This window comes from Rattus norvegicus, chromosome 9 (assembly GCF_036323735.1).
Source record: "Rattus norvegicus strain BN/NHsdMcwi chromosome 9, GRCr8, whole genome shotgun sequence".
In the NCBI taxonomy this organism is placed as follows: Eukaryota; Metazoa; Chordata; class Mammalia; order Rodentia; family Muridae; genus Rattus; species Rattus norvegicus.
The window spans coordinates 118,823,947-118,848,787 of NC_086027.1; the positions used below are offsets into that span (position 1 = coordinate 118,823,947).

A 24,841-nucleotide genomic window follows, 5' to 3' on the forward strand; every position below is an offset into this window, starting at 1 on the left:
GAAGACATATGTTATTGAAAGAAATCCTTAGTGCCAGACACAGGTTACCCTCCTATAAGCTATTGGTCAAGGAGGCCCCAAAGCTCCAAAACAACACAAGCTATTGCTACTGCTCTTTGCCCACAACTGGATGCCAAGACCCTATTACTGAAGATGCAACCCACTTTGGTTGTAGGGCAGAAATCAAATAGGAAATGACTAGGAAACTTCCTTTCTGATGGTTAGCTTTCACGGTGTCAATGAGATAGAACAGTCACAGTGGACTCCCCAGTAGTGCACCCCCACATACTTCTGATACCGGCAAGACATGCATGCCCTCCTGATACAACAGGGACTTGCTTCTGACTGAACCTGAAGCCTGCTCCATGGGAGGGAATTCATGCCTGGTACGGTAAATCTGGTCATAAGCCCAAGATTTGGGAAGGTCACTGGATTTAAGGGAAATTTATCTTGCTGCTAAGTGGACATGTTGTCAAACTGCTTTCTAAATATTCATATTTAACTCATGATCAGACACGTTGTTTTTGCCGTAAGCAGCAGTCAATGCAGAGACTCATGACTGACCAAAGGCTGAGGAAAAGTGACTATGCTCAGCCCCAAATGGTACATTTACATCAAAGCTCCCCACCTCCCTCAGGGAGCCCATGGGAGGCAGCAGAGTGTGAGAGGCAGGAGGTGTGGAAGAGTGCTGTGGATGCGAGAGGCCAGTGCACACATGGCCAGCACACATAGCAGCTACACATGCCTGCACAAAATCTTCACAAAATCAAGCCAGTGAACATTCCCACGTGGAATGGAGGCTCCATCCCCAGCGGAGGAACTACTGGTAACTGATGTCAACTGGGAAGGAGTTGTCATTTTTCTTTAAGGTGTGGCTGCTGGTAGGATGGCCCCAGCCTGAGCATGTAAGTTGCAGTAATTGGATTCAGTAAGTTACATTCCGTGGGGGGTGGGGGGAAGCACTGGGGAGGTATGGAGTAAAGGCAAGGAAGATGTAGGTTGGGTATGATCAGGATACATTGTATACACATACAAAATTGCTAAAGAACAAATTAAAAGATCTCATAAGAAAACCCATTAGTGACTAGGTGAGTTTTGAGAGGATTAACTTTCTTCCTTTCTTTCTTTCTTTCTTTCTTTCATTCATTCATTCATTCATTCATTCATGGGGACACATCTGTCAATGGCACACATGTGGGAGTCGGAAGACAACCTGAAAGAGTCATTCTCTCCTTCCACCATGTGGGTCCTGGACATGGAGTGCGGGTCCTCAGGCTTGGTGGCAAGCACCTTTATCCACTGAGTCATCTCAAAGCCCTTGATTTTAAAACATCAAGAGGAACCACTCAAAGGCATGCTCTACCACTCCATTATATTAGGAATCAATTTATTGAAACAAAACATTAATATAACACTTATTTTATACAAATCTGATATATAAATATGTTGGAAGAAAATAGGTGTTTTATACTAAGTATGAATACATGTGCTACAGGATATCTAAAGAAGCCTGACATTTTTCTAAAAACATTACAAAACTTTTAAATCAAATTACAAACCAAAGGGAGGAATTGAAAGAAACCACAAAAAGGCTTCCTTAATTAGGAAGATTAAGTCCAATAAAATGAGCAAAAGCCTGAATAATCAGAAGGAAAAAAAAGAACTGATGAGACAGTTCAGCATGCCTGATGCCCCGAGTTCAATCCCTGGGACCCACGTGACGGAAGGAGAAAGACAACACCCTACAGACTAAACAACTAATGAGTGAATATAATAAAAAATAAATAAATTTTTTAAAAAAAGAAAAAGTACAGATGGGAGTGACAAAATCAAAAATATCAAAAACTACCAAAAGTAACTAAAATAAATTAACACTCATTTGAATTAAAAAGAAAAACCATATTATTTCTAAAATGAAACAATCCTTCCTAACTAAGGATGCCTAAGAAAATTTTAAGTTATCGGGCAAAATCTTCCAAAGATACAAAATAAAACTGTTCTTCTCAAAGATTTTTAACTCAATGTGTGTGCTCCAAATGTGTGTGAGTAATCGCAAAGACCAGAAGACCATCAGGTTCTGTGGCTGGCGCTGGACCTGGTTGTAAGCCACCCAACTTATGTGTTGGGAACACATCTCAGGTCCCCTGGAAGAGCAGTTAAGAGCTCTCTTAACCTCTTGAGCCTCTCTCCAGCCCCTCAAAATAAATTCTTAGGATTAATTATAGAACTAATTGGGATGCTAACCCCTAGACCACTTTTTTCCTTCAAAACAATTATGCTTCAGGAAAGCAATGTGGTCCCCTCCCTGATTCCTTGAGGAGGGGGTATGAATTTACTTGATTTTTGAAACAGGGCTCTCATCATGTAGCTCAAACTTGCAGCAATCCTCCTGCCTCAATCTTCAATTACACTGACTGAAGATGTATACCACCATGCTCAGCCTAAAGGATGTTGTTAAAGATCCCAGCTAGGGCTACATAACAGCTCATGGCTAAACACTGTCTACCTGCATGAAACGCTCCGTTTATATGCTCATGCAGTGGGGGTGGAGATCCTAGCTAATAAGCAGAGACGGAAAATCAAAACAACACCATCAACAGATGAACCCCCCAATCTGGCATGGGGCCTTACACTTTTAATCCCAAAACTAAGGAGGAGACAGGAAGTCTGCTTTAAATTGGAGGCCATCCTGGGCTACAGAGTAAGACACTGTCTCAAAAATAAATAATAGATAAAAATAAAAATTAGGTGTGTTGGTAAATCTCTGTAATAACAGAATTTAGGAAACAGAGGCAGGTGGACTGCCAGAAGGGTTACATAATAAGACCTTGTCTAAAACAAAACAACACAACAATAATAGGTAGCCATTAAATAAATCGGAATTTAATGGATGAATCCAGCTGAGACCACCTGAATCCTCTTGAACTTATTAAATTAAATTTAATGAAGCCTTTCAGCTAAAACGTAGTTTACAGGACACATATATAAATAGAGAAGTCACATAATCCTGTAAAGCCAAGGGGGCGAGTCATGTAATACTGCAAATCAGGGAATGGTATGTCACCCATGTAGTCCCAGCACTCAGGATGCAGAGAGAGAGACATCATTCTCAGCTACACAGAGCTACCCAGGAACACAGGTAACTCCAAATACAAACCTGTGAGACCGCTTAGCTACTAAAGATGCTTGCTGCCAAACCCAACCATCTGAGTTCAATCCCAGGAACCCTATTGTAGAAGCCATACTAGCCCACTTGGCAACTGTAGGTCAGTGAGAACCTCTGTCTCAAAACACTATGATTAACAACCAAGGTTGTCCTCTGACTTAATCACAAAAGTCAGCGCACACATGCGCACACACACACACACACACACACATACACACACACATACACACACACACACACACGCACGCACATACCAAGGTAGACAATGCTGAATGACACTCAAAGTTGATCTCTGGTCAACACATGCACACAACCACACATGTACACATATACAAAACTATGTACAAATATTTAAGATTAATGTACAGCTGGAAAATATTTTACGTATCTAATTATTACATACAGTATACCTATAAAGCTATTGTTTTTAAGGTTTTCTTTTAAGGATTCTTCTAGAATAATGGATTAGTATACTTAATCCAGTTTGTGACTAACTTCATAGATGGCTTCTGCCTTTCAACTATCAATATACCTACCCACATATCTCTAGATAGGAATGCAAATACCTTTGTTACCCGAATTAGTTTTTACTCAACTAAAACTATACAAATATTCCTTTATAAGGAGATTACAATCCAATAAAATCGTTGCAAATTAAAAATGTGTTTCATAGACCTAACTTCACAAATAGTATAGCTTGTGCCTACTATTGCAGGATATATGATCACACTGTGAACCCTGAGATGTTTCTCGTTATGGCGTAGCTCAGCCCTTAACATTAATCCCACACAAGGAAGGTATAGTTAGTTTGGAGAAGGAAGCACCCACATTTGAAAGTGCTGTGGCAGATAAAGTGAGCAGAAAAAGTGATGAACCAGAGTAAGATTTGACAGAATTAATCAGAGATAGCTCAACTCTCAAGAGCAGAGAGGAAAGGGAAGCTACGGAAGAGAAAGAGGAAGGAGGAGGCAGTGTTTTACAGGGACAGGTTGCATAGACACAGGTGAAGAGAGCATGAGCCAGAGAATGAGAAGGAGCCAGAGGATTAGAACAGATGGCCAGAGTTAGTGTGAGGCCAAGCAAAGCAATTCAGGAGAAGCTGAGAGAAGCCAGATTCAGTCAGCATGGGTTTAAACAAAACAAAACCCAGGACCTACATAAGGGAAGATGAGGACCAGCTCCTTACAGCTGTCCTCCACACACAGCAGCATATGCATAAATGTGTGTATAATGTATATAACACACTCATAATACACTCACAATAAATCTAATAGGCTAAAAAATAAAAATAGTGGGGTTGAGGATTTAGCTCAGTGGTAGAGCGCTTGCCTAGGAAGCGCAAGGCCCTGGGTTCGATCCCCAGCTCCGAAAAAAAGAACCAAAAAAATAAAATAAAATAAAAATAGTATCTTGCATATTTGAAAACTATTATGAGTAAATTTTGTGTTCTTGCCACGTAACAGAACCAGAACAGCTGAATTGAATCTGCCAGATATCAGAAAGAACTAAGAAGAGGTGAGCATATTCAACAGTATGTCTCAGAGACTAAAAACATTCTAGGAGGCCTACATTAGACTGAGAGGTTAGAAGCTTCCAGGACTAGGCCTAGGTTAGCAGATGGAGGCAGAACAGTATTTACCAGACAGGACAGACTAGCTACACACAAACTCATAGCAGCTGGGACTGACTGTACGCACAAGGCTTGTACAAGATCACACCAGCCCAAAATCCCAGCATGGTTGGGGGAGGAGCTCATGGCATCTCATCCATATCTGAGGAGTTCCTGGCAATTTGATGGCTGCCGAGGGAGAGGGCCTTGACAGGCTACCCATGCTCCATACAGGTAGTAATAAGTGGGCTCAATGAGTATTCTTAAAAAAGAAAGAGAGCACATTAAATGATGAAGGGCATGGGGAGATTGGAGAGAATGGGGGTGGACCTGACTCAAATCCATGGTGTGCATGCATGACTATTACCTAAGATACTTTTATGTGTATGGGTGATTTACCTACATGTGTGTCAGTGGGCTGGGGTGAGCACTGGCTGCTCTTCCAGAGGACCCGGGTTTGATTCCAAGTACCCACATGGCAGCTCACAACTGTCTGTCCCAAGGGATCTGACACCTTCTTCTGGCTTTCATGGGTAACACCGTACCAGAGCAAGAAGCATTCATGTAATACACTGACATAAAATATTTTCTTAAAGGTAAGAATTCAAGCTGGGCATGGGTGGTGAGTACCTTTAATCACAGCACTCAGGAAACAAAGTCAGGTATATCTCTGTCAGTTTGAGGCTAGTCTGGTGTACATAATGAGTTCCAGGCCAGTCGGGTCTATGCAGAAAGACCCTCTTACAGAACAAAAACAAAACAAAACAAAACAAAAAATCAGAATTCAAAATTCAAAGCATACTTTCTGCTGGATGTCTCTTTTTTTGTGCCACCACAACGTTGAAACATTCTAAGTCAAACATTCCAAACTGGAGGCTGGCTATACTTTCCTCCACTGGAAGACAGTTTTGTCTACATTTAAAAAAAAAAAAATCACATCAAGGGGTGGCTGGAGAAATGGCTCAGCAGTTAAGAGCACTGACTTTTCTTCCAGAGGATCTGGGTTCAATTCCCAGCAACTACACAGCAGCACACAAATGTCTGTAACTTCAGTTTCAGGGGATCCAGCATCCTTACATAAACACATACAGGCAAAACACCAATGCACATAAAAAATAAACTAAAATTATCATATATGGTGCATGTCTATGGCTCCTCCACTCAGAAGCTACGGACCAGAAGCTGGAGTCCATCAAGGATTACACAGTGAGACCAGTGTTTAAACAAAACAAACCCAGGAACCACATGGGAGGGTGAAAAACAACTCCTTACAGCTGCCCCCTAATGTCCATACGCAGTGCATACATGTGTGTATGTGTGTGTATAACGCGTATATACACTCAGAATAAATACACTCAGAATAAATCTAGTAGGTTAAAAAATAAAAATATCTTGCATATTTGAAAACTGTTAAGAGTAAATGCTGTGTTCTTGCCACAAAAGAGGAAGAACAAGTGTATGCTGAATGGTACGGTTTTAAAGGGACACAGTAGCCATACCAGGCACTCCTCACACTTGAGAGGCTGAGCTAAAGGTTTGTCCACAGTGTGAGCCTGGAGCACCAAGTGATTTCTACACAAGAGCTCTGTCAAAAAAGAGGAAGAAGAGGAGATAGAAACAGGAAAAAGAAACATAAAGCTATAACAGTGTGCCTGGAGTGTTTCTGTTTGGAATCGAGTTGCTCTAAAGCTGGGTGTGGCCATGCACTTCTAGGAGGCTGAGTTGGAAGGATGAGAGCTTAGGGCCAGCATAGGCGTCCGTGTGTTCTAGACCTATCTGTGTCACAAACAAACCAACAACGGATCAGCTCTACCGGTTTCACTTCTTGTGCACCATTGTGCAGATTAGTTCTTTGTCATTTTCTCACAAGCTAGACTCATCGAGGAAGAGAAAGCCTCACAGAGAAAATGCCTCCATCACTCTCCTGTTGACAGCTCTGTGGGGCAATTTCTTGATTAATATGGCAGGACCAAGACCACTGTGGGTGGCAACACAGAAACAGGTAGTCCTAGGTAAGGGAGGGGGAGGGGGAAGAGGAAGAGGGAGACCAAAGGAAGGGAGGGAGGGAGGGAAGGAAGGAGGGATGAATGAATGAACGAAGCCAGGGTGAACAAGCCATAAGCAGCATTCTTCCACAGTCAGAGCTTCAGTTCCTACCTTCAGCACCTGCCCTGGCTGCCCTCAGTGATGGACAAACCCTTTTCTCCCCAAAGTTGCTTTCAGTCAGAATGTTTTATCACAACCTAGAAAACAAACTAGGACTGAAGAACTGACTCAGTGGTTAAGAGCACTGGATGCTCTTCCAGAGGTCCTGAGTTCAATTCCCAGCAACCACATGGTGGCTCACAACCATCTGTAATGGGATCCGATGTCCTTTTCTGGTGTGTCTGAAGAGAATGACAGTGTACTCGCATGCATTAAATAAATACTTTAAAAAGAAAACAAAAAAAAAACCAAAAAAAACAAAACAAGCCAGGACAACTATGTAACGTATGAACTGCAGGTGCTTGACTCAGTCCTTCATCTGTGTAATGCAAACACCCCCACGGGATCTGTTGCATAAACCAACAGAGCACAGGATCCAGGAGCTAGAGATGATGCAATGGTTAAGAGCAAAGCTGTTCTTGCAGAGGACCTGGGTTTGATTCCCAGCACACACAAGATACCCCTCTCCTGGTCTCTGAAAGCTCCAGTCAAGAACCAGTGCACAGACATTCACGCAGGCAAGCACCCATATGCATAAAATAATAATCAAATAAATTTTACTCAAAAAAAAGTAAAAAGACACATTCCTGGCAAAATTAACTGGAAACAAAAAGAAAGAAACTAAATGTAAAACATGTACTACAGTGATATAAAAAGAAGAGGAAGGACTCAAAGGAGTAATACTGAGGCTCCTTAATTTTTAAATTGCTGGTACTGAGATACATGGCAGACTATAACTACAGTATAAGAACTAGTCTTAAGACAAGACAGGGAGAATCTACCCCCATATGTGGCAGGCATAGAATGAATTTCAGGGTTTACCTAGTTTTGTCTTAATTCATGTATCCATTCCTATCTGTGTGAACAGTTACCATATGTCAAGCAAGACACTGGGAATATAGCTACAAACGTAAGAAAGCCCACCTGGGCAAAGTAAAACTCAATTTGAGTTTTTCAACAAATATACAAAGTCGTATCTTCAGTGGTTCTGAACACAGGAAAACACATTTACATTACAATTCATAACAGCAAGGTTACAGTTGTGAATTAGCAACGAAAATAATTTTATGGTTGGGAAGTCTCCACAACATAGGTATTAAAGGATCGCAACATTAAGGATGGCTGAGAATTAGTGTCCTAGTCCAATCCTAAACTAAGTTTTCTGGAAGAAAAACACAAGTTAATTCGGCCACTGCCATATTCCTCTTTTAAAAGGTTAGAGCCCAGAACGGTGGCAGTTGCGCCTGTGACTACCAACACTGGGCAGCAAAGACAGAAGGATAACCAGAAAGTTCGAGGCCATCCTGGTCAACAGAGACTTCTAGGCTAGCCAGAGCTACAAAGCAAGACCTTGTCTCAAAACAAAACCCCGTAATACCCCTCCCCCAAACATACTCACAAGTTCAGGCAACAGTACCACCAACAACCTATAAAGCATCTACAGCACGTTTTGCTACGCAGTCATTCATTTTATTTTTCAAACCAGTAAACTCGTTCTTCGTTATGGGCACTTGGAGCTAGTTTAGGAATTCCCAAGAAAGTTGGGAGCTCAGAAAACCAGAAGGGCAGCTCTGAATACTAACCTAACTTAGTGTTAACTCTGTAGAAGAATCCTGCTGGGACGGATCAGGCAAACCTTTCTGACAAGACAACCGGGAAATGACTCCATCACCTCCCTGAAACCTGGGGTACCCGAACTCCCGGAATCTCACCCCCTCTAAACGGCGCAACCGTCGCGACGCTGACGGTCCAGTGGGTACAACTCGGCAGTCTACTTTTGAAGTTACGAACTAAGACAAACACAGGTGCTTCTCTTACAGGATGTTGCACCTACTGCTTCGCAACCGTAAAGCTGTAGCTAAACCCGATAAGCGCCCACTAACTTCGAGGTCCCGAACGCTAGACCAGCACAGGCCCACGCTAAACCAGCACAGGCCCACGGAGGGGCGGGACCCCATCCTCCTTGGCCAAAGCCAGGCCGGCCGGGACATCCCGGGGATCAACCGCAACGTGGGCACCCGACAGAGGCCAAGGCCGCAGAATCCCGGCCATCTGACAAGTTTATGGCGGTGACCCACCCAGGCTTCGGGCCACCTACCCTCACCTCCTCGAGAGCATCCCTTCAGCGCCCCGGAACGTACCTGACACACAGACGCGCGGAACTCCGCGTAGCCCGCGCGCTCCGGGACCTGCAGTGCTCTATCCCCGAGCTCCGAGTCCTTCCCGCGCCGGTCAAACAAGTACACCGTCCTACAGCCGTCGATGTCGCCATCCCTTCCAGACCCCTTGGAGAGGCCGCCTGGATCCTTGGCGCCCTCCGCTGCCATGTTGGGGGGAAAAGAGAAGACCTCGCGGCTCTCGGGCGCGCTTCCCGGAGACGCAGACTCCGCGCGTGTCCTCGGCTCCAGCCGCCGCGGCTCGGGGCCTCGGCGGGCCGCGCAGCACCGACTGGGCAGCGGCCGGGAAGCAACCCGGGAACCGATTCAAACGCTCTTCTGCCGGGGTGCCTCACGTCACTTCCGCGACCCGCGGAGACAGGGACGCGCTGCGCGCGCCTCGGAGCCCGCCAGCTGCGTGCGCCGCCGCCCACGCGAGCCTAGTTCCCTGACCTGAGAGCTGGCCGCCGCCGCGGCTGCTGCGCAGGAGGAAGAGGACGCCTAAGACCGGGCCGGTCCAGCAGGCCGCGGGGCGGGGCGGAGCTTCGCGCGCACCAGGCCACGCCCCCCGGCCTCACGCGGACCGCGGGGACTGGGGACCGGCGGGAAGACCGCTCCCAGCGCCTGGGGGGCCTCGCGGGAGGACGACTTTCGGGCGCGTCGCCCCAGGGTCTATGCTGGCTCCGGCTGCGGTGCCCTGGAGCCTTCCCACCACGCCATGCGGTCTCCTGGGCGCGACCGAATCGGGCGGATGCGGAGGCTGGAAGCGTGCACCACCTGGGTCCCCGTGCGACCGACACTGTGGCTAAAACACTGGGCGCCACTTTGCGCGCACACTTCCTTCGAGGTCATGGGTGGGTTTTAGTGTGGGACAATGAGACAAAGCTCGGCCTGGAGGAGGAACGGGTCTCTGACGTCACCGCTGCCGCGATGCGCGCCCCGGCTCTGAGGCTCTCTGAGGCTCTCTGAGGCTGCGATTCCAGAATAACGCCTAACCTACTCACCGAGGTTTAGTCAGCTTCTAAGCGCGAAGTGCGTAGGACACCCTCCTCGAAAACTTTAGCATCCTTAATGGAGGATGCGCTTCTGACTATACAGATAGCACGGTGAGTGCTAAACAAGAGTAACCTTGCCGGGTGCTTGACTTGGTCTCTGGTTCTTAAAACCTGGATGCTTTGTACTTGAGACCAACGTGTAAATTAATGAAACCCATTAATTAATTGAGTTCTTTTATGTTTCTAGAAGTTGGATCCGATTTAAGGGTGTTGTTTTATTAGGTTTGCAGGAGCCTTTATGATTAACGATAAAGCTAGACTCAAAGTCAGTGCACCTTGGAAACAGACCTGGTTGTTGGCACCAAGGATAGAACTGAAGGATAGTTAGCCTGACATACAAGAGTGAAGGCATGTGTTGAGTGGCATAAATAGTAGGACTGGAAGAAGAGAAAATTAAACAGTAGGTGGCAGGTGAAATTGTGGTCAAAGCTGTTCATGTACCATGAACACATGGGAGACAGGAGACACAAGATTAATGCCCAACTATCATCAGATTTCTGTGAAGCCTTATTGTAGTTTGCTTTTTGTCAGTCTTCCTAGGCTGCCCAGGCCTCGAACTTTGATCCTCATGCCTTGACCCAACCCTAACCCAAACGCTAACCCTGATTGCTGGAGAGGTGTGAGTCACTACTCCTAGCTGACATTTTACATTTTATCTTTAAAACTCACACAGCCACTTCCTTCTGTCCCTTTTATGGACCGCGTTTGATTTGAACAACTCGAGAAATGCAAGTCGTTTCTCTAAATCTTAGTTAACGAGTAAGATGAATTGCCTTTGTGGTTCAGCAAATTGGTACTTAACAGCCAAAGGGTCAACAGGGCAATTTCTCTGTGATACCAAATTATAAATCTCATAAATAAAACCAGAAGCTCCTTGAAGGTCCAAGGACTCAGATTCTCTGGAGTCGTAGGTGGTTATGAGCCTCCAGATGCAGGGGCAGGGAATCAAAGCCTTAACAGCAGGTCTTAATGTGGTGTTTGTTTGTTTGTTTGTTTGTTCTCATTATTTAGAGAACATTAGTTCCTGTAACCCAGCCCTCATAGGTAAGGCCTGACATTTAATACAGTGTGTGATTCCTGGACTAATAAAAAAATATAACAGTAATGTTTCTAAACCATCTTAACTATTGTGATGTCATCTCAGCATGGTGAACTAGGATATTCTTCCCAAACATCACAGCATAGCTAGTGTCTCTAAAGATTCAAATCCTGTATGTGTAGATATCCACCTTAATAATGTAACAATGAGAGTAGTATGTTATGCATCAGTAGCAATAGCGGTGTTCCCAGGTCCAGCTGTTATTTGAACAAATTTGTAGAGACATCCAAAACTCCCCATTCAAATTGGGAGGGGGAGCACCAGAAAACAGCCCAATCCTGTTACTGTTTTGCTTGCTACCCAGCATAATTTTTTTTAAAAATTAGCTTCTCAATTGTCATCTGAAAAAAAGTATTCTGAGCAGCATTATTAAAGAAAGCTCTAAGAAGCTGGATGAGTGGCACATGTCTTTAATCCCAGCCCTCGAGAGGCAGAGGCAGGCAAACCTCTTGATCTCTGGGCCAGCCTGGCCTATGAGTTTCAGGACAGCCAGAACTACACAGAGAAACCCTGTCTCAGGAAAATAATAATAATAGTAGTAGTAGTAGTAGTAGTAGTAGTAGTAGTAGTAGTAGTAGTAGTAAATCCTTTAAAAGAAAGAAATGTCAACTCTAATGCTAGGTGAGTCAGTGCCTTCTTGAAATCCTAGCACTAGGGAAGTAGAGGCAGAAAGATCACAAATCAGAAGCGAACCACGACTACATATTCAGTTGCTTAGATGGCAGTGTAGTAGTCTAGAATAGTGTCCGAATACTTCCTTGTCCTAGTCACCTTTGATTCTTCAAAAAACTTAAATAGAAGGGTCTGTTCTTTATGAGAAATTAATGAAGTGAGTTTGAAATGACCCAGTTCCCTGGTTCTGGTCACTTATCATCAGCTATCATACCTATTGAATGTATTTTATTTTAAACACTGTTATCTCCCCACCACCACCACCAACACACACACACTTTTATTTGAATGGTGGCCCTGGGACAGGTATTGAGGTCAGAGGACAATTTATGCAAATTAGTTCTCTCCTTCCTGGTATGGCTCCCAGGGAATCAAATTCAAATTGTCAGGATTGAAAGCAGTCACCTTTACCAGAAGATATATGTTTTGTTTTGTTTTGTTTTTGAGACAGGGTTTCTCTCTGTAGCCTTGGATGTCCTGGAATTGGCTGTGTAGACCAGATTAGCCTCAAACACACCTGCCCTGACCTCCTGAGTGCTGAGAATTGTAAAAAGTGCCTTGTGTCAATTACCAGTTGTTCTACAACAAACTACAATGAAATTTAGTGGCCCTTGGTAGAGTCCTCCTCCCTTTCCCCTTGGGATGAGACTCAAGCCTTGGGTGAGAATGTCCTGAGATATTGCAGAGACGCTTCAGGAACAGCTGAAGTGAATAGTTACTGTTATGTCTGCAATTAAAGACAGCTCGTTAAAGATGGGCAATGGTGCACACATGCCTTCAATTCCAGCACTGTGGCAGCAGAGGCAGGCAGATCTCGGAGAGTTCTAGGCCATTTGTGGTCTACAGAGTGAGTTCCAGAACAGCCAGAGCTACATACAGACTCTGTCTCAGGAAGAAAAAAAAAAGTGATCTTTTTAACACCTACTGAAACACATAGCTGGACAGACTGTTACAATGTATTCTATTGACCCTGCGTCTTTTTTGCTTTACCTCCACCCATTTGTAAACTTTTAGTATCTTTATTAGTGATTTAGAAGAAGCTAGAAAAAAACAATAACATATTCTGAGAATCTGCTGAGTTCTTTATTGTAAATACTGATTTATGGGAATGTGTGTGTGGTATGTCTGTTCTAAGACAAGGTCTTGCTAATGTAATCGAGTTCTGCTTCTATATCTCAGTACTTCAGATTCCACTTTCTGAGAGCTGACCTTTCATACTTGTACCACCACACCTGATTTTGTGGTTGCATGTGTGAGTGTATTTAGATGTAGTGCCTTAACACTGGCAAACTGCCCGGGATCTTGTAAATTAAACCACACCCATGTTCATGAGTGAAGCAACCCTCGCCCAGTGATTGTGGGAAAAAAGAAAAAAAAATTTTAAAAGGACATGAAAGTAGGAAGGGAACATGTTAGCAAGAAGAGTAAGAGACAGTTATGAGGGTGAATATGAATGGAACACATTTATAAATATATAAAGTTATCAAAGATTAAATTAGATTTTAAGTTTTCTTCCTGTGTAGCCCTGGCCATCCTGAAACTAAGTCTGTCAGACCAGGCTGGCCTTGAACTCAGAAATCTGCCTGCCTCTGCCTCCCAAGCGCTAAGATCAAAGGTGGGTGCCACCATGCCCAACTGTGTTTTTTTTTTTTTTAATTTTTCTAAAACTGTAATGTAGTGGCTTACTGCGGGAACAATTTCTGGCTCATGATACTGTAATTTGGCTGAGCAGCTCTGCTGGTGAGATTTACTTAACATAATCATCAGCCATCCTAAACATGGTGAGTGCTATGTGATAGGCTCACTTCCCTGCTTGGCAGTCAAGCTGAGGCTGTTTGTTGGCTTAATTACATGAGTTCTCCTCTAATTAGACATCTCTATCAGGAAAACCTAGTGTTTCACTTGATCATCACATTCCAAAAACAAAAACATCAGTGTGCAACTGTTTATCAAGGCCCTGCTTGGCTTCTTTGGAATGTCCTAGTAGCCAACAGTTGTCACATAGCTAACCCACTCTATGGTCCCCTCTCCAATGACAGAAGCAGGTTTACAAAAATCCCTACCGATTTTCAGAATAATGCTGTGTTGCCATCTTTGAGAGGTGGTATATAAATCAGCAGTGATACTGACGTGTGTATGAGGAGACCTTGGGTTTGGTCCCTAGCACCATCAAATAAGGAAAAGAGAAAGAGAAAAAAGGATGGTGTCAGAAAGCAGGAAAACAAAATATGGTTGATTGGTAATAGAAAACACCCATTGGGCTGGTGATTCCTTGTTACGCCCTAAATTAAAGATGTTTCTTTTCTCTAGCTGGTATAGAGGTTCAAGGTCAAGGGGCACACCTGACAATTAGTCTTCTAGTTGGTAGAGCCCTTAGGCAGTGCAGGGCACCATGTGGTAAGGGATTAGGAGTATGTGTCTGTCTCCTGCTTACTCACCTGGCACCCCCCACACACACCTTAATGACTTTATCATTCCCTGTGGCCAGTCTCTAAATACCTTAATTGGATTAAGTTTCCGCCCTCTTAATTACTCAAAATAGTGATTAAACTCCAGCAGGAATTTCCCAGAAGACAAACATTTAAACGTAGCTGACTGATCCTCCAAATTAAAAAGAGTGCTTTCAAAGGTGGCAAGGAAAAAAAAGGGGGGTGGGAGAAGGGGGCAAGAAGGGTGTCTTTTCAATGTCCTTATCTCCTCAAACGTTATTTTATTTTATTCTGGAAAGTAAAGGGTAATCTCGGTGGCATAAATTCAGGGTTTGCCAGCTAAAAAGTTTTGCGACTCTGAGCCCCTAACCTACCAAACTGGTGAAGAACGTTTTAGGGTCCTTTCTCATTCCAACTTAAACAAATTCCACGCTTTGCCTGGGGAGGTTGTATATACAGCTATATAAGTATTTGAGGGAGGAGGACCATCTCTTTTACCTACCTACGGGGAATCATTTTAAATCTGGATAATAATTGCCCCTCCTCCATCCCTGGGATTAAACCAGGGCTTCATATATGCCGAACTACACTCTCAGCTTTTTCGTTCCTCTTTGTCCCAAGGGCACTGTATCACTGTACGTAAATCCTTACTCTTTTTCTGTCCCTAAAATCTAAGGGCACAGGTGTTTGGAAATATGTCCCAACAGGAAGCATCATTTCAGCCCTCCACTGTTACTAGTTATAAACTGCTGAACAACACACTGCCTGAAAACCTGGTTCTGTTCTCAAAGGTGGGTGGGAGCCACAAAAGCTTCCACCTACAAGTTGCCCTACCTGCAAGATGTGTGGGGAGGGGAAAGATGAAGCAGAGACTGAGGAAGGACCAACCAATGACTGATCCAGCTTGAGACGCATACCATGAGAGGAAGCCAACCCCTGGCTCTTTTAATGGCTTATGTGCAGACAGGAGCTTAGCATAACTGTCCCCTGAGAGGCTTCACCCAGCAACTGATAGAAACAAATGCAGAGACCCACAGCCGAACATTAGATGGAACATAGGAAATCCTGTGGAAGAGGGGGAGGAAGGATTGAAGAAGCCAGAGGAGGCAAGGACACTAGAAGAAAACCTACAGAATCAACTAACCTGGGTCCAGGGGGCCCCACAGTGACTGAACCAACAACCAGGGAGCATGGGTGGGACTGACCTAGGCCCTCTGCACATCTGAAACCCTAGTACAGCCTGTTTTTCCTGTGGGACTCCTAATGTCAGGAGTCTCTGACCCTGCTGCCTGCTTTGGGACCCTCTCCCTAACAGGGCTGCTCTGTCTAGCCTCAATGGGAGAGGATTCAAGATGTGCTTAGTTTTACTGCAACTTGATATGCCAAGGCTGGTTGATAGCCACAGGAGGCCTCCCCTTTTCTGAAGAAGAAAGGGAGAAGGAATGGATGATGGTTGGGAGGGGATTATGGAGAAGAACCAAGAGGAGAGAAGGGAGGGGAAACTGTGGTCGGAATGTAAAGTAAATAAATTACTTAATTGGAAAAAAAAGCAGGTGGGCAGAGGGATTCATAAGACCATTTCATAAGACATTGAAGGTGTAAAGACCTTTTACCTATAGGCAAAAATAGCATAGGTCTTTGGGAATCGTCGGAGTAACAATCTGACCAAGTCCTGAGACGAGAGAACATAGATACCACTACTTTTTTTTTAAATTACATTTTAAATATTTATTGTGTGCGTATGCCTGGTCTGTTAGTTGCCGTCTCAAGCGGGATGAGTGTAGACCACATCCTAAGCTTTTAAAACCGATGGGTGCCACTGCTTGTATTGGAAACACTTGGCTGTGGTGGGAAAGTTGTTGGTTGCACCCCAAGCTCATTACTCTCTCCTGCCACGCTTGATTCTTTCATTGTGTTCCCACAATGTACCCAGTACATTCTGATGCAACGGTGCTGTTCTGTTAGCCAGGTTCCTTAATGAAACAGGAAGACCAATTCTTTAACCCACGTGCTGCTTCTTAACGTCTTCTCCCCAGCTGATCATGGTGATGCTTACCTGTAGTTTCAGCACTCTTGAGGCTGAGGCAGGTGGGTCTAAAATTTAAAGCCAACTTGGACTGCATAGCATGACCCTACTGTAAACAAAATTTCCCTTCCTTAGTTCATTTTATTTTTGTGATAGAGGTAACTGAACATAGGAACGTGTGCATGCTAGGTACAGACTCAGCCCCTAGGCCACACTCTCAGCCCTTTCTCAAACTTTTTTTTATTTTTGAAAGTTTCAGATAGCTCAGTTTGGCCTTAGCTAAGAAACAGAGGCTGGTCTTTTCATTTTTATTTTTCTAAGCTTTATTATGTTTATATGAGACTGGGGTTACAGATGTTTGTGATGCTGGTCTTGAACAATTGTTTCTCCTGTCTCTACCTTCAGGTGCTGCCAGGTCCTCTTGTTTCATTGTTGCTGCTGTTTGCTTGCTGTTACTTTGTTAGTTGGTTGAGTTTTGAGACTGGGTCTCACTGCGTTTCTCACTCATATGGCCTGAAACCCACTATATAGACAAGGCTGGTCTTGAACTCAGACCTCTGCCTACCTCTGCCTCTCAGGTGCTTCCAGACAGGGTCTCTAAACTTTTCTGATTTGCTTTGAACTTTTAAACCTCCTGCCTCAGCCCCCTCAGTAGCTGGGATTACGGCACATGCCTCCACTCCTTCCTCAGTTTTCATCCAACCAAATGAAATGGGAATGTTTTTCTTGCTTAATATAAGGAGAAATAAAAATGGAAACTTCTTAACCAAATTTCTCTCTCTCTCTCTCTCTCTCTCTCTCTCTCTCACACACACACACACACACACACACACACACACACACACAAAGTTGACCATCTGGACTGGAGATTATATATATATATATATATATATATATACACATATACATATATATATATTATCCTATAACTCCCCAGACCCCAAAACTGAGGATGATTCTCAGCAGTAAGAGGCAATAAGACAATTGTACACATCTGATATAAATATTATCTGCCCTAAAGATACAAACAACAGTGGCGTGAAGAAGGGAGGGATACTATATTGCACATACTTTTTATCTTTTGTGGAAGAGGGGGTGTTTGTTCAGGCCAGAGGAAAACATTAGGTGTCTTCTATCCCTCTGCCTCAATTCTCTTGAATCAAGAGTTTTTCCCTGATCCTGAAGCTTTTCCTCTGGGCTTACCCAGATTGCTTAAGCTAGATTGGCTTACCCAAAACTCTCCTGGGACCTGCCTACACCCACTCCTCAAATATGGGGTTGCAGGCACATGAGCCTATGGCAGGCCTTTTGATACGGTGCTTGGAATTTGAGCTCAGATGCTTGTGCTTTCATGTGCTTACCCTCTGCAGCCATAAATATATCTTATGGACTAGTGACAGTCACCAAAAGTCCATCATCATTCGCTCGGGAGCAAATACAATGCAATAATTGAGAGTACAACCGGATGTGCTGGCTCATCCCTGTATTCCCAGCACTTAGGCGACTGAGGCTGGAGGGTTTGGAGTTCAAGGTCAGCCTGGACTACTACCTCACAAACAGAGACAAGAGTCAGATGTGGTGGCTCAGTAGTAGGTTGGACGAGGAGTTCAAGGTCTGAATCAGGAAGCCAAAGCTAGCTTGGAATAAGAGACTCCCTTTTCAAAAGAACAAAAATAAAACCCTTACCTGGATCCGGTGAGATTGCTCCTCAGGTTAAGGCAGTTGCTGCCAAGCCTGACAACCTGGGTCCCATCCCTAGAACCCATGTGGTGGAAGAAGAGAATCAACTCTCAAAAATTGTCCTCTAACCTCTATCCCAATGCACTGTGTTATCCACATGTATGCACATGTGTGTCCACTATGTTCTTGCACATATGCAATAATAAAAAGATAATAAAAGAAAACCCCAAGTAAGAAAGGTGTCACAATTACTATTCACTGAGTGAGTCACTTATTTCAGTGACTTACGTAGAGAGGTGGGATAAAAGTCACGTGGTTCGTAGTTTGGAAAGGTGGAGATACACAGTAAATATATTTGGCCGCAAGACATACCCATCATATACAAATTGTTGAAGTGTTTTTAACTCTCAACTGAGCCCTCTCTAAGCTCAGTTCTCTCTGTGACATCTGTGAGTAGGCTCAGCAGATGTTGGACTTTCCTCAGACTTCTTTGAAACCTTAAAACTGAAACATTAGATGATATATTACTCTTTTGAAAAATTTTCACAATCTCATAAAAGGTCATAACTCGAAGTAATTCTAATACTTGTTAGTATTGTTTGGCATTTGGACAAAATCCTATTTTTTATGAGAGCTTAAGCTTTTTTTAAAAAATTGTTTTACTTTTTTATGTAGCGGAGAGGAAGGCATGCTTGTGCCTCTTTGTGTATGTGAAGGTCAGAGGACAGTGCTTCTTCTATCCTGTAGGTCCCAGGAGAACTCAGGTCTTCAGCTTGACAATAGGTACCTTTATTAACTGAGCCGTGTTGATGGCCTAGGGTTCTTTTGGGGTGGGGGCTATGGGGGGGAGGTTTTCAGTTTTAACAGACCTTGTTTTGATCAATCAGAAGTTGGAAGTGGACTAGGAAGATGGCTGTCTTAGTGTTTTACTGCTGTGAACAGACACCATGACCAAGACAACTCATACAAGGACAACATTTAATTGGGGCTGGCTTACAAGTTCAGAGAGTCAGTCCATTATCATCAAGGCAGGAGAATGGCAGTGTCCAGGGAAGCATGTTGCAGGAAGAGCTGAGAGTTTTACATCTTCATCTGAAGGCTGCTAGGAGAAGACTGACTTTCAGGCAGCTAGGATGAGGCTCTTAAAGCCCATGCCCACAGTGACACATCTATTCCAACAAGGCCACACCTCCTAATCGTGCCACTCCTCTGGGTCAAGCATATACAAATCACCACAATGGCTTAGTCCAAACAGCCCTACAAGCACAAAGACTGAGTTTTAATCTCAGGGGCCATATAAAAACCAGCATGCACGCATGTGTATCTATAACTCAGTGATGGGACTGTAGAAAGGTAGATCTTGGGAGCTTGTTGGTCAGCCACCTTAACCAAAGGGATGAGCTCCAGAGTCAGTAAGAGACCCTTTCTCAAAGAAAGGTAGAGAGCAAGTAAGGAAAAGGTCTGATATCAACTTCAGGTCTCCACAAGTGCACACATGCACAGGCACTCACAGGATCATGCACAGGCGCGTGCGCACGCGCACACACACACACACAGAGACACACACAGACACACACAGACACACTCACACACACCCACACACACACAACACACACCACATAGCACACACCATACATACAAAGAGAAGCAGGCATAAAGTGCACCATACTCGTCTCCAGATTTCATCTATTAGAGACAGGAAGTGTCATGGTAGATCAGAGCACCCTTCATGTTATTGTAAATAAAGCAACTACAGGTCATGAAAACAAGAATGACAGCCAACAGGGTGGGAATGTGTCCATCCTGTGGCCCACGGGTCACATATAATGCAGGATACTTGTGAATGCTGTTCAACACGTTTGGAGACAGCGACATCATATTGCAATGTTAAAAGGTGGTTGTTTTGTTTCTGATGGGTACAAATTCTTGAAACTTATGGCAGGGCAATTGTGGAAACTTGCCTGTGAGAAATGTGGCTAAGCCTTGTCTATATGGTGAGTTCTCGGTGAGCCAGGACTACATAGTGAGGTGGTGTCTCAAGAAAAGAAATATGGCTAAAGAGAATTGAAAATAAGTATCAGAAAAAGGCTGTGGTTTGTGAGCCTATAGATGCACAGGGAGGGATTGTGCACTGGGGAGGAATGTGCTGTGTGCTGTGGTCTTTTGTTTGTGAGCAGAGAGATCATAGATTTAGTCAGGAAAAGGGGGAAAGAATTCTGGAGATGGGGTGGGTTCCAAGAAGGTTACCCTATGTTATATTTTATTTGCAATATATTAGAGAGTCAGTGTGGTGCTAGAGACAAGAAAACCAAACTTGGAGTAAAGACCTATGCTTCCAGGAGTTAGACCCGACTCCAGTTTAGCTGTGCGAGCACAATATAAAAGAAGATAAAACAAGCACAGAAAGAAATTTATGACAATTTAGAAGTATTAATTTATTCATCAAATTATTTAGCACTTGTTTCCAAACATAAATCTATAATGGGCTCTGCACTGGGAGCAAGTGACACAGGAAGAGCCCGTCTCTAGGCTTGCTGTGGTACTCAGATTTTTATAGCTCCCCTCAGCAATTGTCTCTCTTTCCTTGGCTCTTCCCAGCTCTTTCTGGCTTTTATCAACGGCCTCCCCACATCCTTAGTTTAACCAATCAGCTCGCTTTAGAGATTTTATCCCCACAAATAAGAATGCTTTGTGTTGCTGCCTCTTCTCATTCCCTTTCAATCCCACCCCTGGGGACACAATTAGATTCAGAAACCTCCCTTGCCCCGTAAGAGATGGTTGTGCTTTTTGTTTAAAAAAAAATGTATGAAAACCAGTACAGAACTATATGATAAGGAGAATCATTTCCAATCAACCGGATATGGTGGTGGTACACATCTGTAATCCCAGCACAGACACTGAGGTGGCAGAATACAAGGTCACCCTGGAATACACAGTGAGTCTCAGGTGAGCCTGATCTACTGGTCTCAAAAGTCAAGCCTGAGTACAGTGACAGCCATGAAGAGGATACCCCAGGGTTCATAGAGGTGGCATCTGTAAAGCCCTGTCTATCATGTTTGTTTTTTTTTTTTTTTTTTTTTTTGCCTAACTCAGCCACTGAGTTCTAACAGTTTACAGGCCCATGCTTCTCTCTTGTCCTCATCAGCAGGACCCAGTGATGGCTCAGCCCTTGATCACAGACTTTACCCGTTGGACTCCATGACACATCTATGGTATGCTGAGTTTCCTTGCTGTTGAAGACGTCTGCTACTTAACCCAGCTGGATGATGCAGAATTTGCTGTTGTGGTGGGTTCATGCTCCAAATTCCAGCCTCACAGCCTGGCCTTCCTGGATTTTTACCAACCCCAAAGCAGTATTAGAAGCTTCGTTGAGAGAAGCGTTGCCTGTGTGACAATCTGAAGTATGGCTGCGATCAACTGCAACAAGAGCTATGAGGTATGGGTCATGGAGCGTAAGCCTGGTAAGTCTCTGTCCACTGCGGAGTGGAATGTGGATGTGAACTCTAACACTCCCTGGAGTATAATCAGTGGACCAAACAAACATAAAGACAAGTAGAGCTAGAGGAGTCAACAGAGGACAGAGATGACCACTTTCTGCTGGGGATCTCGGCTCCCTCTGTACTGGAAAGCTGGCCTTCTCTGCCTATGGACCTAGATTGGACAGACAGAAGAAAAGATCAAATTCCATCCTCCCCCAGTCAAGCATGTAGACCCTCCAAGGGGAATTCTCAACTATAAATTTAAAACTTGGTAAGATCATGCTCATCATAACTTCATGTCCTTTTCTGTGTCTAGACATGACATGGCTATTGAATCTGTGAACTCACTTCAGATGCTGTTGCCTACCCAAGACACAAGGTCAAGCTAAACAGGAGCAGTCGACGTTCCAGTAGGCAGCATCGATTTTCTGTCGGCGTTACCAAAAAATAAATAAATAAATAAATAAATAAATAAATAAATAAATAAATAAAAATAAAAGAAGAGCATGAATCAGGAGGAGTAAAAAAATACTCTTACGAGGCTGTAATGGTGGGTGCTATTCGCTGTGCATTCATAAACCTCATATAAAATTTAAGCAATGAAGAAGCTGAGTTTGAATCTCCAGAACCCATATAACCCTGGACCGAGAGCACCTGTGATTCCAGTACTCCTGTGGGGAAGATAGGGTTAGCTGGATTGGTGTACACAGCAGAAAAAAAACCCGGCAGACCCTCTCTCACACCAGATGGAAGGTGTGGACGGCATCTGACGTTTCCTTGGCCTCCACGTGTGCTCGTTGACACACACTTGCATTTGATTAAGTGAATGCGCTCACACACAACATCTGCACAGAATGTGAACGCTAACTTAAATGAGGAGTTTGGTGATAATGAGATGCAGGTGGTGGCTCTCCAGTTGTAACAAATGTATCATTCTGGTGCAGGAGATTAAGGATGGGGAGGCCCCCCAGTTGTAACAAATAATATCATTCTGTTAGAGGCTATTAAGGATGGGAAGGCTATAGGTATGGGGAGGCAAAAGCTGTGGCAAGACGGGAGAAGCATGAAAATTCCTTTCAACTTTGCTGCAAACCAGAAACTTCCTTAAGAAAATGAAAATACTGTTTGCTTGATTGAGGCAGGTTCTCCTGTAACCCAGGCTGGACCCAGCATGTAGATAAGAATGACTTCCAACCCCTAATCCTTCTGTCTCCATCCCCAGGTTTACAGGATTACAGATGTGAACCTCTGTGCCCATTTTTCTTTGTAAAAGTATATATTCATGTGTGAGGGTCTTCATATACTGTCTTGCCTGAGTATTAATGCTTGCCTGAGTTAGAATTGCCTAGGTGCTGTAAGATGAGAAGAGTGTATAAAACAACATGAAACAGCCTTCATCTTGCTTAAAACTACAATAAGGTTGATTCTTCTCAGAACTGGATTTTTCTTTTGAAATTCAAATTTTTTTACTTTTGGGTCTAATAAAAATATTGCTAGCTGAAGCTAAGTTGACTTGGACCGAGAGCTGTCTGAGTGAGGGGGGGTGCACAGCCCGGTTTAAATCCTTTTTAAAGAACAGTAAAACATTTGACAGTCTGAGTAATCTGTAGCTCACACTCCTCATCCGGCAGGTACCTGCAGTCATCCATACATTCTTTCAGACACTGTCCCACGGCAGCAGAAAGAAAGCAGTACCCCTCCCTCTGCGGTCTCAGTTGTTTCTCATCTAGGTTTCGGTTTCTGAAAAGAGAAGTCATGTGTTCTGTGAAAACTGGCTGGTTCTCACAGGACTGTTAGCTTGTTAGTGACTGCATATGGCCTGGAAGCCAAGCACACAATACCTGTAGCATCATTTAGTTATGTATGGCCACAGGAAATAGGAGAGGTGAACAGTGTTCTTTCCTGAATACTTCAAAAGCTGTGAGTTTTAGGGGAGGTACACAGCCTGGTAAGTGACCCCCAACCCCCAATACCAAGTGGAGTTTTGCCAAGCCCAGGTCAGTTACCCCTTTTAGCCATCTTCTGGCTTGAAGTGACTGCAGCAGCTCTTCTCAGTGTCCCCTCTGTCCCTCTGGACTTAGTTCCTAACACTTCTGAAATGTAATCTCAGTTAGGGGTTTCTAGAGGACATGGTTACAAAATTATCCGGGATGTGCTACACACAGAAAGCCTAAGATCCCCATCTTTAGTCACAGGCAGAAAGGCCCACTTCTGAAGGCAAGCAAGCTACTCAGAACAAAACACAGAGATACTCTGAGTTTTCATGCTTCCCCCCAACCCCCTTTCGGTTTTAGAATAACTGTTTCCTGCTTCTACAGCTGCTGGGTGTGTCCCTTCTCCTGTTTGTGATCGCAACCTTTAAAAAAAAAAAAAAAAAGGAATCTCAAAAAAGAAAGAAGCTAAAGCCAAGTTACAAGTTCTCACATTTTCACACACCCACTGTGTTTATTTACAGGGTCTCACCTTAGATCCAGAGTCCCTTTCCATTTTGGAGAATGTTTTTGCCTTCCTGCTGTATTAAAAATTCCCAACAATATTGCTTTTTCAGAACAAAAAGACGGTTGGCATCAAATAGCATATTGTTTCAGCTTTGCAAGCCTAAAACCTAAATACTGCTTCTAACTCGAAGCTGCATTCCTTAAGGTTCATCAAAGCCACATTCCTTAAGGTTCATTGTTTCAAAACCAAGTATACAAGGAAGAGAGGACAGAGGACTCTAAAAGGTGTAATTGTGTTGTTCTCTCCTTTTTGTCTTCCAAGCCTCTAAACTTTCTCCCAGAAGACAACTGTGACATGTGTGAAACAGCCCGAGAGGATGGGAGGAAAATCTTGCTCCAGATGTTTAACAGCTCTGGACATCAGACTCCACACAAGTCAGAGCTCCCACTTCCCTCTGTCCTGGATGCATTTTTCATGGACTGCCCCGCTTGGAGCTCCAGCCCACTAGGCTTTTCTGTAGCTCTTTACCCCACACAATCATGTCCCCAAATAGCACCCTGAACTCTAACCAGGACTGGGAAAACTTTGATAACAGTGATAAATGATGTTTTCCTCTGGACAGGGAAATATGATTTTAACCAAACATAATGAAGGCTATTCTGCATTTATACAAAAACGACTAGTTTGTCCTTGGTTGGTTGACCTGAAGTAGGCCTTATAATAAGGCCTTCTTTGCTTGATCTTATTACGATACCCCTTCATCAGCTATTCATAAGTTAGATGGCAAATGTGGCATACGGTCTTTTCTATGGCTACTGAGGTTTGT

General features: G+C 43.9%; 1 protein-coding gene and 1 long non-coding RNA gene across 2 annotated transcripts in view; one reads left to right on the forward strand and one right to left on the reverse strand.

The window, feature by feature from the left end:
- Smchd1 (structural maintenance of chromosomes flexible hinge domain containing 1) overlaps window positions 1-13,335 on the reverse strand; it is a 147,232-nt gene extending 133,897 nt beyond the window's left edge. Inside the window, exon 1 of the mRNA XM_063267939.1 lies at window positions 9,122-13,335. Within this exon, the coding sequence (XP_063124009.1) occupies window positions 9,122-9,307 (186 nt within the window). The 5' untranslated portion in view covers window positions 9,308-13,335. The remainder of the gene's footprint in view (window positions 1-9,121) is intronic.
- LOC134480432 (uncharacterized) lies at window positions 10,009-22,921 on the forward strand. The gene is made up of 3 exons (XR_010054900.1): window positions 10,009-10,242; window positions 21,243-21,533; window positions 21,893-22,921. It is a non-coding gene; the product is annotated as an uncharacterized LOC134480432 (long non-coding RNA).
- The last annotated feature ends 1,920 nt before the right edge of the window (window positions 22,922-24,841 follow it).